This window comes from Mercenaria mercenaria, chromosome 4 (genome assembly GCF_021730395.1).
Source record: "Mercenaria mercenaria strain notata chromosome 4, MADL_Memer_1, whole genome shotgun sequence".
Taxonomy (NCBI): Eukaryota; Metazoa; Mollusca; class Bivalvia; order Venerida; family Veneridae; genus Mercenaria; species Mercenaria mercenaria.
In genome coordinates, this window is record NC_069364.1 from 19,226,223 (window position 1) to 19,242,327 (window position 16,105).

At 33.5% G+C, this 16,105-nt stretch overlaps 1 protein-coding gene across 1 annotated transcript in view; it reads left to right on the plus strand.

The window, feature by feature from the left end:
* Positions 1-16,105, plus strand: part of LOC123551122 (transient receptor potential cation channel subfamily A member 1 homolog) — a 136,838-nt gene that overhangs the window by 38,007 nt on the left and 82,726 nt on the right. The window contains exon 6 of the mRNA XM_053542065.1: positions 8,151-8,284. Within this exon, the coding sequence (XP_053398040.1) occupies positions 8,151-8,284 (134 nt within the window). The remainder of the gene's footprint in view (positions 1-8,150; positions 8,285-16,105) is intronic.

Sequence of the window (16,105 nt, forward strand, 5' to 3'; positions counted from 1 at the left end):
TATGTAAAGATCAAAAACTCATAAACAGATTGTTTTCCTTATGTTAAGAGGGCTTAGGGTAAGTCTCTACATAAATACCATTCGTTGCCATCCCTACTAATAACATATCAAGTTTATTTTGAACTTTAACAGATTCATCACGAATTCTGGAATTCAATTCTTGTCTTGAAATTGTTTTACCGCTTAAACAGCATTTTATAGTACCTAGGGTTTCTTTAAATCATAATCCTTTTCAAAATCACCGTAAAAGAAAGCAAATTTCTTTGTAGATTTGTAGAAAACAGTCCAATGTACTCATCCACCCGTTAGTGTGTCTTGAATGGCCAAATATTGTTGACATACGAATTGATTAAATATAATAAAATATTTTATGACCCGCGGGTCCCTTAAAGATACAATTAACCCGCGATGCTACCGGACGTTATTCGCCGATTCAGTAAATCAACGAAGACAAGGTCACGTGAAATAATTTAAGGTAATGGTTAGTGAACCGTCACCGGTGCAGCAGACCTGAGGTTATGCAATGTGTTAACTGACGAAGTATTCTTGTAAATGTTTTCATAAAATGATTTAGTTTCGTGTAATATCTTTTTAGGATCGTTAATAGTTTCATTGTTGATAACTAATTTTGAAACGGTCTTTTTATCACTTTTTTTTTCTTTTCTAAGTTATTAGAAACATTTTGTATTTTGTTCCATACCTTCTATGTATTGAGCTTTTTACCTATAGACAGGACAAAAGCATGTATGATTAGTAGCAATTACTGTAAAGATCAGCACTTTGAAAAGAAAAATATGTAAAGATCAAAAAAATCATAAACAGATTGTTTTCCTTATGTTAAGAGGGCTTAGGGTAAATCTCTACAAAAACACTATTCGTTGCCATCCCTACTAATAACATATCAAGTTTATTTTGAACTTCAATAGATTCATCACGAAGTCTGGAATTCAATTCTTGTCTTGAAATTGTTTTACCGCTTAAACAGCATTTTATAGTACCTAGGGTTTCTTAAAATCATAATCCTGTTCAAAATCACCGTAAAAGAAAGCAAATTTCTTTGTAGATTTGTAGAAAACAGTCCAATATACTCATCCGCCCGTTAGTGTGTCTTGAATAGCCAAATATTGTTGACATACGAATGGATTAAATATCATAAAATATTTTATGACCCGCGGGTCCCTTAAAGATATAATTAACCCGCGATGCTGCCGGACGTTATTCGCCGATTCAGTAAATCAACGAAATCAAAGTCACGTGAACTAATTTAAGGCAATGGATAGTGAACCGTCATAATTATTGATTATTGTGTTAAATACACCTCAACATTTTTTGAGTGTTTTGATATCACTATTTTTCTTGTCGATTTTTACATCTAAGACAGTATTAAAGTCGCCTCCTACGACCATGGACTTATCATAATTTTTTGCAATTAAAGATTCTACATATTCAAAGTACTGTCGTCTAAGTTGGGACTATATATATATTGAAGTATCTCAAATTCACATACTGATAATGTCAGATATTGCAATCTGCCTGCAACAATTTAATTGCAACTTTCTACTATCTAAAATTTAATATCTATTTAATATAAATGTTGTTTTTTCAATGATATGCATTCACCTTTACTATAAGAACTGTTTCCACTGAAAAACGCTTTAGCGCCCCATTCTCGTTCTCATCTTATATAATCTTGATTCTTACAGAGTATTTCTTGTATCATAATGACATTATATTCACTATCACGGAACCAGTTGAAAATGCATATTAGCAATACCTTTAACATTGAATGTGCAAATTTTTAATATCATTGTTATTTTGTGAGCGGAACGCGAGAGACTTAATCATCGGGTATAAATATAAAGTGCCGAGTACAGCAGTATTTAGAGAATTCACATAAACGCTAAAGATTGAAGAACAGAAATTAAAGATACATGTTCTTTGGTGAAATGACATTTCTAATCGGGCACATGTGTACAATGTGAAAGTGGGACTGTTCAATAATGATTCGCTTGTCGGAAGAAAAGCATTATAAATATATGGGTAGACAAAGATGCCTTCACACAAAATTATTCGACAAATTTATCATAACTTACTAAAGGCTGAAGTTTATGCCAGATAGAGATTTATCACTGTTTGGTGAATTAGTTTCTTTTGGTTTATTTAATACGATACGTTATATTACTGACGTGTATTAAACCAAAGCGAACGTAATATTACCTGTAAAACACCTCCTAGGTTCTAAAACAGTAAATGAAATTTATTTGGCTGGGGAGTACATACCGGCAAATTCAAAATTTAATAATCTGTCCTTTTTCTGTAACACAATATCACCCTGTAATATCAATAAAGCCAGTTACAGGCGTGCTCATTTCCAGACAATTACATAAACAGTGCAGGTAGCTTTGCTACAACAAATAATTATCATCAAGTAAATCAAATGACGAAAACCGCTGATTAATTATGCGCATGGTGAGGTCAACATTAAGAGCATTTAAAGCATAACTATATACACATGCATGAAAGAAAGTGTGGTCGCTTGTATAGTGTACATTACAATATTGTATATAAATCCTGTCGGACAAAGGTATGCGTCGGGTGGCTATGCTTTAACAAATAGTTTATCTAACAATTACCTATGTTTATCATATTTTTTTTAAAAAAAGACTTGTTATTTTTGGTTTGTGAACACGATAGAAACCATATTTTAAAATTAACTTTAATCAAACCTGCACACAACTTGTATTGGCATAATATCTCGGTTTCTTTCGAAAACTGGCCAAATCATAGTGGGTTCCAGAGAAATGTCTCCTTAAAGGGCTAACATTCAGACTTCATTTATGGTTTGATTTGATACAAACTTGCAAAATATCGTTAACAACAATAAATTTTGGATTTCATGATGATTCTGTCAGATCCAATCATAGGTTCCGGAGTTACGGTCCCTGATTGACCCCTGAAAGAGCCAAAATATTTAAATTTTTACCATACCTTGTGAACATGATAAAAGTGACATTTTATGTTTGACTTTAACCGCACTTACACATGACTTAAGTCACAATGAAATTTCGGTTCATTTCGAAAATCGGTTAGATTCCAGCATTGGTTCTAGAGTTATTGCCCTTGAAAAGGGCAAACATTTTCTTTTTTTTTTCTATTTTGGCACTTTCAGCCATATAGAGGTTTCATTTATGCTTTGATTTGACACAAACTTGCACAGAATAATTATCTTGATGATCTCTAGGCCTGGGTCGACACTGGGTCATGTCGGGTCAAAAACTAGGTCATTACGTCAAATCAGAGGAAAAGCTTGTTAACAACATAGAGGCCACATTTATAAACCTATCTTCATAAAACTTAATCAGGATGTTTATCTTGATATTTCTAGCCAAAGTTCGAAACTCTCGTTCATTTGATGTGCATGAAACTTTGTCAGAATGTTTGTCTGCATGAAATATCGGATGAATTTTTATCTGGGTCATGTAGGATCAAAAACTAGGTCATCAGGTCAAATTAAAGACTAAGCTATTTAAACTCAAGAGGCCACGTTTTTTTGTCTAATATTTAACAATGAAAATTGGTCAGAATATTTGTCTCCATGAAATCACTAGGTAAAACATGTTTACACGGTTATTGCGTGTTACTCAGGTGAGCGACCTAGGGCCATCTTGGCCCTCTTGTTTACTAATGTTAGAACAATTATTAGGTAACTAAAGTAACAACTGTCTTTTAAGATCGGTCGAAGAAATGAAGCGGTGTGCGTCACCATGGCAACGGCTGAAGAAATTGGCTTCATTTAATATATTGATCATTAAATTTTCTTTCTTTTTTAATTTTTGATGGATGCTGCAAAAAGATCGCTTGCAGGCTAAGATCATTTTACTTGTAGCAGTTATCGCTTATTGTATTAAAACTGTGAATAGTCTGTAAATTGCACGCCTATTCTTCTCTTTTACTTAATGATGAATATTCAACAGGTATCTGGACGTCGAATTATTTTGACTAGTTAGCGTCTGATTAGTTCGACTAGTCAACCTGGGGCTAGAGGGTGTGGAAAACTTAGTGTTGAACTGCAGACCAGTCAATAGCACAAACTATGGACCGGCAAATAATACAAGTCTTCATGTAATAATTGCAATTATCTTTAAGATAAACAATTTGAATATTACCTTATATAAATGGTTTGGTTTTGGAGCCTTTGAGGGAATCTTGTCCATAGCTAAACCTTTACAGTGGAAAGTTAAGCTGCCTACTGAACACATTTCAATTGTTAACTCATCAGTAAAGATAACATCAGAAATGTCTTCCTTTGTTGATAGCATGTACAGTGACCATCTTTTCCGGAACTTTTTGTTTTAGTCCGAGATCAGTTGACAGTACCCTGTCATATTGGCATTCCATCCTAATTTTCGTCTAACCCGAACACATCTAAAAGTTTCCTCTTTAGTTCTGCCGCCGTCAAATTTGAATTGTTCTGTAGTGCAAAGTTAATGCATTGTAAATGCACCTCTTCTACTTTCAGTTTCTTCACACGCGCAGTCCGCTGAAATCCTGCCGCTTGTGGCTGTTTTAAATTCCAGGAAACACACAATTTAATCAATTTTCTGATACCTGGTGCAGTAATCACGTCATTATAATTACATTTCAACACTTTAGTGATGGGAGACGAATCAAATCCTTGGCGATTTAATTTCAGTGTCGTCGCTTTGATGTGCAGTGGAACTGCCGCTATTTTATGACGTAGACAACATTGACGTACAGTACTTTTCGCGTGTACCGTTTACAAAAAAATTCTTTACGGAAATGATCAAAAAAGTAAATTTTCAAATCCAAAATACAATTTGCAAGAAATACCACCTTTCAAACTAGAAACGTAAGACGATGAATCCATGTACATTTTAAAGAAATCCATTGCACGCTGAGCATGCGAGCATGCGCATTTAACCTGCTCGGTTTTGCACGCTGGGCATGCGCATTTAAACTTCTCGGTTTGGCACGCTGGGCATGCGCAGGAGAACATTTATTTGCGCGGCAGCGCACGATGCACACTGAGCATGCGCAATAACTATTTCTCGTTTATGAACGCGTTTCTAATCGTGCAACACGTTTAACGTTTTGTCTTCAACACGCGTGATGCTCGCGTTTTTACACAAACTCACAAAGCAAACACGCAGGCGCCACTGTACAGTCAATCCTGCAAATAATAAGTTTGAAATTCCAGATCTTGAACATCGAGAACGGTTGGTAAAAATTGATAATTCACTATCAACACATAATATGTGCTGAAAGTACCATATCAAATAATACTTAGTTAATTTGAATTGTTAGAACTATTAATATATATATATATATATATATATATTTTTTTTTTTTTTTTTTTTTTTTTTTTTTTTTTTGGATTGTAATGCATTTGTACATTATATTAAAATCCACTATAAAAGGCACTTTAAGCAACTGCCATTTCGTAACCAACAAGAGTTTTAAACGTTTAATTTAAATCAGTCTGATTGTGAAATGTCTACTTTCATTCAGTTTTTAATATTGGTGCTAGTCTAACGTTTTCCTTCCTATTTAAGTATTTTTATATACAGAAATCCAAATGATCTATTGACTTACATACTAAACATTGAAAACCACCATATATATATCATCATCATGTTTTAAGAAGCAAACAAAAAATAGCTTAGGACTTCGTGTAATGGTGAATTGTCTATTGTTAATGAATAACACCACTCCAAAACCCCATACTCAATTTTAGCAACTCGAGCAAAATTCTAGACGTCTCCGTGCTAGAATATTTTGTTACAACTTTGTACGAATCCTCCGGTATTTAATCTGAGTTTCCTCAGTAATAAAAATGTTCCTACCATCTCTACCAATATACCATGGATAAATCGGTACTCAACGGTCATATATGAAGCTTTATGATTAAGGCAATATATCTTTGGTAACTCTTGACAAACGCTTTTAAGTCGTCAATGATAGTAAAAATAATTAATTCTCATTTGTGTTCATTCCATAGTTATTTGTCATTATCTACGTTTTTTCAGGAAATATAGCAATAATATCTTAAAAGTTTCTTTTTTTTTTTTTTTGGTGAGCTAAAAATAAAATGAATCTTCATAGAACCAATAACAATACTCAATTCAAATTCGCTATGCTAATATCGGGCTGTACTATGCAGTATTAACATTAATTAAACGAATCCTTATATAAATCGCCGTTTGTGTCATTTGGTTTGTCTATAATTAACCGTAACAGGAACAGTTAGACAGCTTATATACATATCCCCTTGAATGGGGCTTAAAGATAAATGTTAAGAAGACAAAAACGTTTGTTTTAAGAAAAAGAAGAACAAGCATTAACTATAGTTGGTATATCAATAATGAAAACATTGAAATCGTAGATTTATTCTGTTTCCTCGGGATAAATTTTCAAATGCATTGGTTTAATGCTAGGTGCAATGAAATCTTTGTCTGACCAAGCATTAAAATTTATAAATAGTTTACACTCTATTTTCACGAGAATCAAGTTCGATGCTAAAACTAAGATTTTATTATTTGATAGAATGGTTGAACCTTTCACTTTATTGTGCAGAAGTTTTCGGTGTTCACAACAAACAGAGTTCAGATAAAGTTTTGCAAATAGATTCAATGAGTTAAACCATCTACTCCAAATATGGCTGTTGTATTCGAACTTGGAAGATAACATATATCTGTTTTATGCAATGAGAAAATATTAAACTACTGGGTGAGAATTGATAAGAATAGAGAATCACATGTGTAAAATTTATCGACTACAATATAAGATGACATAATGCTAATGTTCATTTTTGGCTAAAAAGTTAAGTCGCTATTAATGAGTCATTGGTACGGGTATATTTGGAATTATTTTGATGAAAATGTTTCTTCTAACGTGTTGAAATGTCGTTTGAGAGACCAGTTTGTTCATAATGGAGTGTATTGTCCATACCACATATCTCGTGGCCAAATATCAACCTATTCAATAGACTGATGTCTTCAGATAAGAAGAAGAAAGAATCAGGAATGTGTAAATACCTGAAAGAAGCATGTAATGTAAGGAATCCAGATCTTTAATTCCATTCTTCAAAAACTATGATGGTGGAGAGGCTTTGTGATAAATTGTCTAATCTATATATTACATATTTGATGGTATTATCTAAATGTATTGTTAAATATCTTCATGTATGTGCACATTGCGATTAAGACACAAAATGGTTTCTGTTTATTAACCAAAGGCTGATCATATATCATCATGTTTACCGGCCTTTTATAGCACAGAGTATGGCATTTTTTTTTGTAAAATTAGGCAAGTTAAGAGAGCTACATATCTTTTGGACATGTCGTCCGTCCGTACGTCCATCCATATTTCTGTCCGTCCGTCACAAAATCATGCCACTCTGTATCTTTTTTACCCCCTTGAAATATTTTTAAAATAGCTTGGTACAATGTTCTCTGTCATGATACAAGTGTAAAACGCAATGTTTAGTCACGGTTCAAGGTCATGGGCTTGGTAAAATAGGCAGTATTTCTCCTACATTCTGTACTTTTACACATTTGGAAAATATATTACTTTTAACTTTGTAAACGCGTAAGTTATAATCTAATGAGACATAATGCAGTCATATCGGTTTAAAATTAAGGTGCTTTTAACCAATGTAAGGGTTTCCTTATAACTTGGCACCAATGTTTTCCCTTAATAAGTCGATGTAAAGAACGATGCTCCTTTGGTTCAAGGTCGTACGTTGATGTCCAAGGCCGTGTGCGTTTCGTTTATTTCAACCATTTTACAGAATTTTTAAATAGATTGGCACACATATTTGCTATAATACTGAGACGACGAGCAGTACGCAACGTTAAATCAAATCGGTTCAAGGTCATCATGTCTTCTTGTGCTATGGAAAAAACTAACATATCAATTTACACTTCCGTTATAAATGAGGAAGCAATTTCTAGCTTTACCTATCACTCTTCATTAAAACCAATGATTAAAAATGTTCAAATGCTAAACAACTCTTTTGCACTATGAATATAATACACGGATAAAAATGCACTTTATTGGCTTTTACATCTATAATCATATTTGTATGTCAGATATGATTATGAGAATAAGAAAAATTTATTCATAAATAGTTCAGTCCAATACATCATGCAGCTAAGAACGGCCACCCTGAAGTTGTTCAACTCCTTGTAAATGAAGAATTTTCTTCGAACACAGATTTAGATGGAAGGAATGGCTTGGATATTGCGATCGGTGAAAACCACGAGTAAGTTTTTGTTTTATATCATATAATAGGTAATGGGCACGGTGACTTTAAATCATGGAAATCACACAAACAATTTTCTATTATTTTCAGAATTAAACTTGCATGTTTAGATTTGTTAGCTATAATATAGTATTGCAATTCGTAAAATTTCCAGTATAGTTTTGTTTTTACATTATGCATATACAACTATATATGTGTGTGTGTGTGTGTGTGTGTTATATCGTAAAATTATAAAATGACTTTACAAGCTCGCTTAGATTTTCTTAAATTTTAATATAAAAGTCACAAACTAGTTTCGCCGTGAATGGCTCATCAGCGTGTCTAAATATATAACAATAAGAGAAAGGGATTAATTCAATAGAAATGACGTTGACGTCAAGGAAACAAGGGAACAACGTGTGTATATATATATATATATATATATATATATATATATATATATATATAAAGGTATAAAGGATATCTAAAATAAAATCTCAAAAAGGTCTGAAATAGTTTGGCATTAACATGACAAATCCAAATTTTGAATCGCACGGTCCCTAATCTATTTGATGATACCCTTATCAATTGAAGCAATTCAGAAACTTTTTTTTTTTGGAGAAATAAATCTAAACATTTATTTCAAATTTTGATATGACCTACCATAGGTTACATCTACAGGATAAAACAGAAACATTCCCTTAATAATGAGAAACATATATTAACATTTTGAATATTTCGATAATGTGAGATTATACATGTAATTCGCGTAAAATAAAATTGTTTTTATTTTCTTTTTGATAAGTCTTTACCTTTAACGAGAAATGAAAAAGTATCAGGGTTGTTCATTTTAAAAACAAAAATACTTTAAATAGTCATGTAAGACGATATTTTTAAGGATCTTTTAATCTAGAAATAAATGTTCATACGCAGTATGAAAATGTAGGAATAACGAGTGTTTTTTTATGTTGTCTGCAGAAGGATTAGTTGGTTCGAAAATTCGTTAAGACGTTTGTTTGTTTTGTTGGATTTTAAATCGTCACAACGATACAATCAATAAAACATGGCATCTTTGCAGCTAGCAGTAGCGGGCACCTGTGCAGGCCTAGAACTACGAACCTTTTGTAAGTCAGCTGGAAGCTCTCCTCACATCAAAGATTTTTACGTCATATGCGGGGTTTCGGGTTGAGAGCAGCGAGGGACAAGTGGCTCGTAATAAATCACCAGGCAATCAAGGACACATTTTCAAAATTATTCCCGTGATTCAGTTCATTAATCAAGCAAATTTTTGTGCAAAAGAAAAAAAGTTGAATAACTGCAAGTAAAAACGGCCATATATAACTCAAAATGATCGTATACACATATATTTTGTGTTTCCCAGGCAAACCCAACCAGATGGTCTATAGGTGTGAACAACTACTTGCACTACGCCCCTATCCGTCGAGATTTCCTCAAATCACGTGAAAAGACCTAGCTTTGGTGATTTCTTTCGGCATAAAATTTACTGGACCATATGTCCATGTGGTCAAACACAGCTGCAAGGCCTCTATCCAAACGAGTTTTCGACGTTAAAATCAATGTATAAAAGTTGTACCGATATTTCATTATTATGTAATTGACTATTAATCGATTGTAATACTGTCATTCTATCCCTTTCTTTTTTCAAGGGAAAAATAATACTTTAATAAAGGCCTAAATGTTCAATAAGTCTTCGTCAGAAAACATGTTTGAGTATAAGATTACGAGCTGCGTATCACCCAATCATACAGTACAAAAGACGTATTATATAGAAGTATTTAGTTTGAAAATAAATTTTATTTTCTTAAAATTCATTCAATCTGGCTTAAGGAAGGTTGGTTGAACTACCTATGTGCCCGCCTTGATGACATAATGCAGAGATAGGCACCTGGGATCTTCCTCCACCATGAAAAGCTAAAAATGCGCCATACGATGTATAATTGTGTCGATGTGACGTTAAATCCAACAAAAAACACACAGATAAAAACGAAAACAAAACTATTCAATCGAAATCAATTAACCCAACACTGTGACGTCATTGTTGATATTCTAATAAACACACTTACTAGCTTGGTGTCTTTTTTTCTATATGAAATCACGCACAAGGACCCTTTAAACGTCTGTACTTAACATGTTCTTGAAGAAAAAAAATCATAAGAAATGTGGCGTAATGACTGATTGCAGAAAGTATTATCTGTTATACAAATACACTGTGAAATCAAAACAAAAATGAGACCCCACATAATAATATAGTATCTGGCTTTCTACTGCAAATTTGATGATCTATTTAACCATACATCTCCTCTTCTACACAGAAAACATTTTTCCAAGACAGTTTCAATTTCATTTCAAGCATCTTTATTTGAAGTTACGCTTTACTCTTTGATACACTGTTATATAATCTCACATCAAACGGCTTGAAGGAGTCATATTAATTTTATGCTGTAAATACACATTTTATTTTTCAAAAAAATCCAAAAAGTGTTTTCAAGTAGTTGTCATAATAATCTAGTCGTGTTTTAACTCTCACGTGCAAACAAGTTACACATCCTTGCTTCTTCAACATTTCAAGCCATGGACATTGCACGTTTAGTCTAGAGATGATCTTTTCGGGGCAAAATTTGAATTTTCCAGGTTATGGCAACGGGATCTACTGCTGCAAGCAAAAAAGTGTACTTTGGCCTTTCTGGCCTAAAACAAAATCCCACATTTGCTCGGAAACACGACATTTCCCGTGACGGTCAACACCTGGGCAAAATGGATGTCCATCCTCTCTACAACACCAATCTGGTTGGACCCAGGGTTCTTCTATAGTTACGGGACTGGACTTGTCGAGAAAAATCACAAATATCCGTTCAGGGCCGTCACTAAACAAGAAGAAAAAAAAATACTTTTTTCGAAAATGGCAACTTCCTGTGTGTGGTGGGCGTCCACTAACTTTACAACGCAAACACAGTGGGAACCCGTGTTTTTCTATGGTTATCGGACAGGAAATCGCCTAGAAAATTCGGGAATACCCGTTCAACACTGGCTTTGAAGCTCACGCACTCAACTAGTGTACACGGACACCCTTGCTTATTGCCTCTGGATGTAAATTGTTTTATTAGTTCCAGTTCTCCTTTATTCAAGTATCATGATAAATTACTACTTAAATATTAATGAATATAAACTCTATCTATGATATTGCATAAAAATAGTACTCGAGTTGCAATACAAAACTATTCTAGCCCGCCCGCTTAGCTCAGTAGGGAGAGCGCAGATCTAGGGATTTCGGGGTCGTGAGTTCGATCCCTGTGCGAGGCGTATGTTCTCCGTGACGATTTGATAAAAGACATTGTGTCTGAAATCATTCGTCCTCCTCCGCCTCTGATTCATTTGGGGAGGTTGGCAGTTACTTTCGGAGAACAGGTTTGTACTTGTACAGAATGCAGGAACGCTGGTTAGGTTAACTTCCCGACATTACATAACCGAAATACTGTTGAAAAACGGCGTTAAACCCAAAACAAAACAAAAACAAAATACTGCCGCAAACGAGATCACTTTCATGGGGGTAGGTGGTCTACGAATGTGCATATCGCAAACTATATATCAACATGTTTGTAACAGTCTTAAGTTTCCAAAACCAGTTGATGACAGAACCCAAGTGGTGGGCAAAGTGGTCAAATTCAAGATGGCCGCCAATATGGCCACCGAAAACTAAAACTCATACTGACTAGACAATATGTTTCCATTTTATAGGCATGGTCCTAATTTTGTAAAAGTTTCTGTTGCAGAATAGATAAAATCATTGTATATTTTATCTTCAAGTAAATCGAAATACAAAATATGGAGGATATTGCATGTAAAATGATCAGAAAAAAATAACTGTTATTCACACATTCCTCTAATAATTATGTCTCTTTTAATTGCTTGATTATTTTTTACAAGTTTTATGCTTTATTATGCTCAGAAATTTCAAAACTATATTATGAGTATTTGACATGAATACTTTTAATTAATTTATCTATTAATACAACAATCAATGACTAAGTAAACAGCTTAGTAGGTGAGGTAAATCTACTTACACTTATATAACATAATAATTTAAAATTCATGCTAAGTAAAGTGCAGGATTTTTAATGTGCAAACTATTTCTTCTGGACAGAACAAACAGGTGAAAAAGAATTATTACATGATTAAAATTTGGTATATACCGACATTAGTAAAACTGAGTTAAATTAAATGGGTGTGGTTAATTTGCAAATGATGAAAATGTATTACTTTAATATTATGACAAGGTTCGATGTTTAAGTAAACATGTGTTTCTTAACTCTTTCTATAAAGTAATTAAAGCAGACTGAAATAAAAGTTTGAAGATTAAGCAGCAATTGATAGATTTTTTCGTACATCAGATTCTGATTGAAAACTTATTAACTGCTTACTGGTCATTTTCTTGTAAAAAGAGAATTTAAAAATGACCCAAATACAACATACGTAATAATGTCTTTGAAATTTTAAGTTTACTTGTAAGCTTGTAATATATGATAACATCAGTATAAGCCGGGAAACTGCTCTGCAATCTTTTTAAAATATCAATAAATAATCTTTAGAATGTTAATTCTAAATACAAAACTACATACACTGAACAAATGTTGATTGATACAAACTGGCATAATATGATTTAAGTAATCTAAGTCACTAGCCTACACGATGTGTATTTTGTGTACATTTGTACACATTTCATTGTCTGTATCTCCTGTAATCCAGAAATAACAACATTTTAATTTTATTCATTTTTTATTCACGAAAATATATGTTTGCTCATACTTTGTAGTATGGGGCAATTATAGCAGTACAAAATGTAGAAAAGCCTTAGATTGCAAAATGGCCTTTGTAAACATATGTAGGAAACTATCTGGAAACTTTTAATGGGGTATCTTTGTATACGTCAAATACACACAATCATACATAAAATGTATTCGCAGTTAAAGTATACTAGTAAAAATGTTGTTTCTGTAGGAATAAAATACACGTACTAACTTATATCTGCATCAAAATAAATCAGTAAAATGAGAACAATTCTAGTAAGTTTATTAAAATAAATAACAACATATTTCTGAACAAATGTTCACTGATACAATTTGACATAATATGTTTTGAGTCATCTCAATCATTGTCACACACGATGCAGTCTAAAATTGTATGCATAGTTCTACACAATGTCATTTCTTTGTCTGTATGTCCTGCAATGCAAGCCCAAATACAATATCAGTCCTCAAATATTTATTCGATATTTAAGTAATCATTTTTGCTGATGTATTGTAAAATGAAGTGATTATAACAAGCGGAAATGTAGGATAAGCATTTCCTACGATTGAAAAATGTGTTTGAATAAATATGTGGGAATTTCATAAGATACTGCCTGAAAACATAAAAATGGGGTAATGCCGAAAATCTTTTGATGGGAGATTTGTACAAAATGCAAGAACACACACAGATGATTTTGTATTAGTAATTTTAAGTCTACTTTTAAGACGTATTTACTTCTGTTAAAATAACAAACATTTCTGCATTTTCAAATATATAACAAATGAGAACAATTGATTCTTTCAAAGAAGTAACATACACCTGAATGTATATAAACTGTTACAATCAGACATAATATCAGTACAGTCATCAGTACGAATACTATGGTCTTTGTCTCCTATACTGCAATCGCAAGCACATGCTAATGTACATGGTTGACCGCTGATAAAACAGATGTACTCATCTGTACAAATGCTTTTTTAAATAACATGTCGTTCAAATGTTCTGGAGCAGCTGCTGGCTGTATCATAAATTTATGTTTTTTAGCATTTATTCTCTCCAGTGTACTTATAGCCGAAGTCTTTTGCTGGTGTAAGCTCTGGCTTCTGCAGAAGTGCATTCCGCTATACCATTAACTGATAGCAACAACGTAGCAAGTGCTGGTAAAACTGTTCTCTGTTTGTGGAAGGTTTTCGGGCTTCTTCATGGTTAGATTCCAATTCATTTATGACATGGTTACTGTCAACAGTAACTTCGATTGCTTTATCACCTTGCCCACCAAGGTTTAATTGACACTGCATTGTTAATGACACTGTACCTTATATTTTACAGTATATACTCTGTATAATAACGAGCAAGTCTTTCTTTGTGTTGTCCATTTAGGAGAAAACTTTTCAAATCTTTTGGAACTCATCAGTGTGCTTGTACATATACATTTTTAGATGTGTTTATTCTGATGCTTGCTTTAATACTGTTGCAGTTGTATTTATCGAAAAAGATATGTATCCGCTTCACTCCAGTTATACATCTTGACTTTACCAATATATGTTAAAGGAATATATTGGGCGTATCGTAGAATGTGGATTAAAAAAGCTGGTACACAAATCATTTTAATAACTGGCATACCGTCAATAAAATGCAGTCGCCACTGTCAAGAGACGTAACATGGTTATCTTGTAGAGTTTTGCCAAGAAATTGGACTTCTTTCTTTCCTTTTTTATTCAAGATCAGTATTGAAATCTGTATCAAACATTATATTTGTGCTCCAAATTTCCATGCAACTGCTTCAAAAGCAAATGAGTCTGTGTATAACAAGGACCCGCCCGGGTGTGGCCAATATTGACCCCAGGGCCATGATTTGAATAATTTTAGTAGATAACCACTAGAGCATGCCTTAAACCAAATATCTATGCTCTGGGACTTATGGATTCAAAAAACGATTTTTAAATGCTTTTCCCTAAAGAAGCCAATGTAAAAACTGTTGACCCCGGAGCGCAGTCAATTTTGATCCCTATGCTTTTAGACAATACGATTTTCATTTATTCTTTTATGTTAGTATATATTAACCACGTGATCCCTAGGGCGGTGCCATATTTGATCTTTGGGATATAATTTGAATGATCTAGGTAGAGAACCACTAGATGATGCTGCATTTTGAATATCAAAGCCAAGGGCCCTTTGGTTTTGGACAAGAAGATTTTCAGTTTTTCCCTACACAAGTCTATATTAACCATGTGACCCAAGGGGTCAAGGGACCCATATTTGACCATAAGGGCATGATTTGAGCAATCTTGATAGACGACCACTAGATAATGCTGCATACTAATTATCAAAGCTCTAGGTCCTGTGGTTTTTGAGAAGAATATTTTTCAAAGTATTTCCTTATATAAGTAAATAAAAAGCGACCTCCAGGCCCCGCTTTCACTAACGTTCTCAAAGTGAGAAAATTCTCAGCTCAAGATTGGCTCAGAATTGTCTGAGAATTGTCTCAGCTGAGAAATTTCTCAAGTTGGGTTTCTCTAAACTTTTTCTCAAGTCTTGAGATTTTTCTCAGCTGAGCCATAATTTTTTAAGACATAAGCGGCCAAACATCCAAGGAGCCGCGTGAACTTTCCCACGAACACGAGTGCATAGTTGGGGGCAGTGGATTTATTCATTTATTGAGACGAAATGAAGCGTTGAGAAATGTTCATAAACAACATGTACAGTTTCGGGATATATCCAAATTGTATGTTTGTACAAAGGTATGGCAGTGTATTTTCAATATTATAATTAATCAGCTTCAAACCTGTCACTTTTGAACCAATCAAACACACAATCGAGGGTACTACGTCATATTGCATGTGTTTTCTTTACCAAATATGGGATTAGGTAAACACAGCCATATGTTGTTACACTACGTGTGACAATTTTATGTTATCGGGCATATGTTTATGGGAATCAGATGTGCAGCCGTAAGTATACATTGTTTTATGATTCACATATTAATTACTGCAATTAGTGTATTCATGATTGCTGGGACATAAATATAGCTATGCA